This window comes from Myotis davidii, unplaced genomic scaffold (genome assembly GCF_000327345.1).
Source record: "Myotis davidii unplaced genomic scaffold, ASM32734v1 scaffold937, whole genome shotgun sequence".
NCBI classification, from domain to species: domain Eukaryota; kingdom Metazoa; phylum Chordata; class Mammalia; order Chiroptera; family Vespertilionidae; genus Myotis; species Myotis davidii.
The window spans coordinates 1,264,322-1,266,622 of NW_006288252.1; the positions used below are offsets into that span (position 1 = coordinate 1,264,322).

Below are 2,301 nucleotides of genomic sequence, written 5' to 3' on the forward strand. Positions count from 1 at the left end.
CTGGCCAAGTACCGGCTGGACGGGAGGAAGGACGCCCGGGCGCCCAGCAGCAACTCCCTCACCGAGGGCCCCGAGCAGGACAGCCTGGAGGACCCCCGGCTGGAGAAGCTGTGGCACAAGGTACCCCGGCGCGGCCTCGCATCGGGAATGGGGGCTGCTGGGCGCTCCTCTGCCCGCGTCCTGCCATTTGTCTATGGGGGGCTCTCCCTGGGTGGGGGTGCCCGAGCTGTGGACGGGGAGCCCCCCGGGCAGCTGTTCACTCAGGCTCCCCCAGGCGAAGACCTCTGGCAAGTTCTCCAGGGACGAGCTGGACAAGCTGTGGCGGGAGTTCCAGCACCACCAGTACAACGTCCTGCTGGAGACGCTGAGCAGGACGGAAGGTGTGTCCAACCCCCACCTCCTGCTCCCAGTGACGGCCCCGCCCCCCGGGGCGCCCTGCTCCCTGCGGGAGGGGAGCTGCGGGAGGGCCCGTGCTGGTTGCCCCTGTTGGTGCCTTTGGCAGGTGCGGGGACAGGTCAGGTGGAGCGCTTAGTGACCTGGTCTCCGCCAGCCTCTCGCACAAACGCATCGTTTTGGCTGCTGTGACCTCTGGTGGCATCGTTGTGGGGTTGGTGGCTCCCCCCTCAGAAAGCCGGGGCCCTGGCAGTTGCGGGGGGGACCTCGGGCTCCTGAGCTGACAGCCTGCGAAGGGCCGACTTGGAACACGGTCTCACATCTGCACCTTCCAAAGGAAGGGGCGGGGGCTTAGGGACCGAGAGCTGTGGCCTCCCCGTGATGCGGGCGGCTCGTGGCTGTGTCCCCAGGCCCCGGGCCTCACCAGGCACCCGCTTTGTCTCCCAGAGATCCAGGAGAACGCCATCAACCCCTCGGACATGCGCCGCGCGCAGGAGGAGGTGCTGCACAGCCGGCACGCGGAGCTCAAGGACCGGCTGCGGCACATCAGCCAGGGCTACGACCGGCTGCGGAAAGTCAGCCACCAGGGCTACGGCGCCGAGGCCGGTGAGCTCGGGCGGGGGCGGGGCGGGTCCCACAGCAGGCACTCCTTCCGCATGTGCACCTGGGCTCCTCTGTCCCTTTTCTCTGAAAGTTACACACCATCCCCTTCACATTCACGGTCCCTTGGCCCGTGTAGCGGTCAGGACAGCTGGTTACGCTGCAGTAACAAACAGCTCCACACGCAGTGGCTCATTTATACCAGCACTTCCTTCTCGAGTCCACTGCTCACACCAGGACCCCCTGTGGGGCCTGACAGGAAGCCAGCCTCACCCAGCGGGTCCTGAAAGCTGCAGGCTGAGCAGGTGCGGGAAGGATGCCTGACGGATGCTGCACACGCAGGGGCACACTCGTGCTCACGGGCACCTGTGCATCATACACATGCCCACACCTGCACGCTCACACCCTGTGCTGGAGGCCTGGCGGACACGCAGCCCGGGCACCACGGCCGTGCGCGTCTCTGAGGTGACCCCACTCTCCACAGAGTTCGAGGAGCCGCGGGTGATCGACCTGTGGGACCTGGCCCAGTCGGCCAACTTCTCTGAGAAGGAGCTGGAGGCCTTTCGGGTGAGCAGGGAACGGGCTGCCTGTCCTGTCCTCTCCTTGGCAGCTGGGAAGGGGCTGCGGCCTCTTTATCTCTAACTGCAGCCATGGCCCCTCCCAGGGCCTGCTGGTGCCCACCTCCCCTTCCGCCCCGCTCCATCCCTCCCACCTCCAGTGAAGCGGCTTCCCCATTCCCCATGTGCACGGGGCTGCAGGGCGGCTGCGAGGGGGCTGTGGCCCCTGGGAAGGCGGGGAAGTCAGCAGCTGGGACGTTCTAGGACAGTGATGACAAACCCATGACACGGGCACCTATACATCATGCACCTCTGACACGCGAACTCATTTTTTGGTTGATTTTTCTTTGTTAAATGGCATTTAAATATCCTATCTAATAATAGAGAATCATGGTAATTAACCGTAACTTCGCTACCCTTCCCATTGGCTAATCAGCGAGATATGCAAATTAACTGCCAACCAAGATGGCGGCCGGCAGCCAGGCAGCTGAAGCAAACAGGAGACTTGCTTGCTCCAGTGACGGAGGAAGCCAAGGTTCCCCGCCTGCCGCTGCCGGCCCTGAGCTTGCACTCTAAGCAACTATGTTGCAATTATAGAAGCTAAACAATCCCCAGAAACCTTTTAGCCGTCAGAGGTGGACCGAGCAGGACCGCAACAATGTTAAAATTATAGAACCCAAACAAACCCAGATCCCTGCTTTCAGCAGCCGAGGCCTCAGAGCTGGAGCCAAGCCTCAGAGCTCAAGCCGGC

At 63.3% G+C, this 2,301-nt stretch overlaps 1 protein-coding gene across 1 annotated transcript in view; it reads left to right on the top strand.

Annotated features, from left to right (window-relative positions):
• The window catches only part of LRPAP1 (LDL receptor related protein associated protein 1), a 12,829-nt gene that overhangs the window by 8,265 nt on the left and 2,263 nt on the right, over window positions 1–2,301 (top strand). Inside the window, exons 4-7 of the mRNA XM_015561562.1 lie at window positions 1–120; window positions 275–380; window positions 841–999; window positions 1,478–1,560. Coding sequence (XP_015417048.1) covers window positions 1–120; window positions 275–380; window positions 841–999; window positions 1,478–1,560 — 468 coding nt within the window. The remainder of the gene's footprint in view (window positions 121–274; window positions 381–840; window positions 1,000–1,477; window positions 1,561–2,301) is intronic.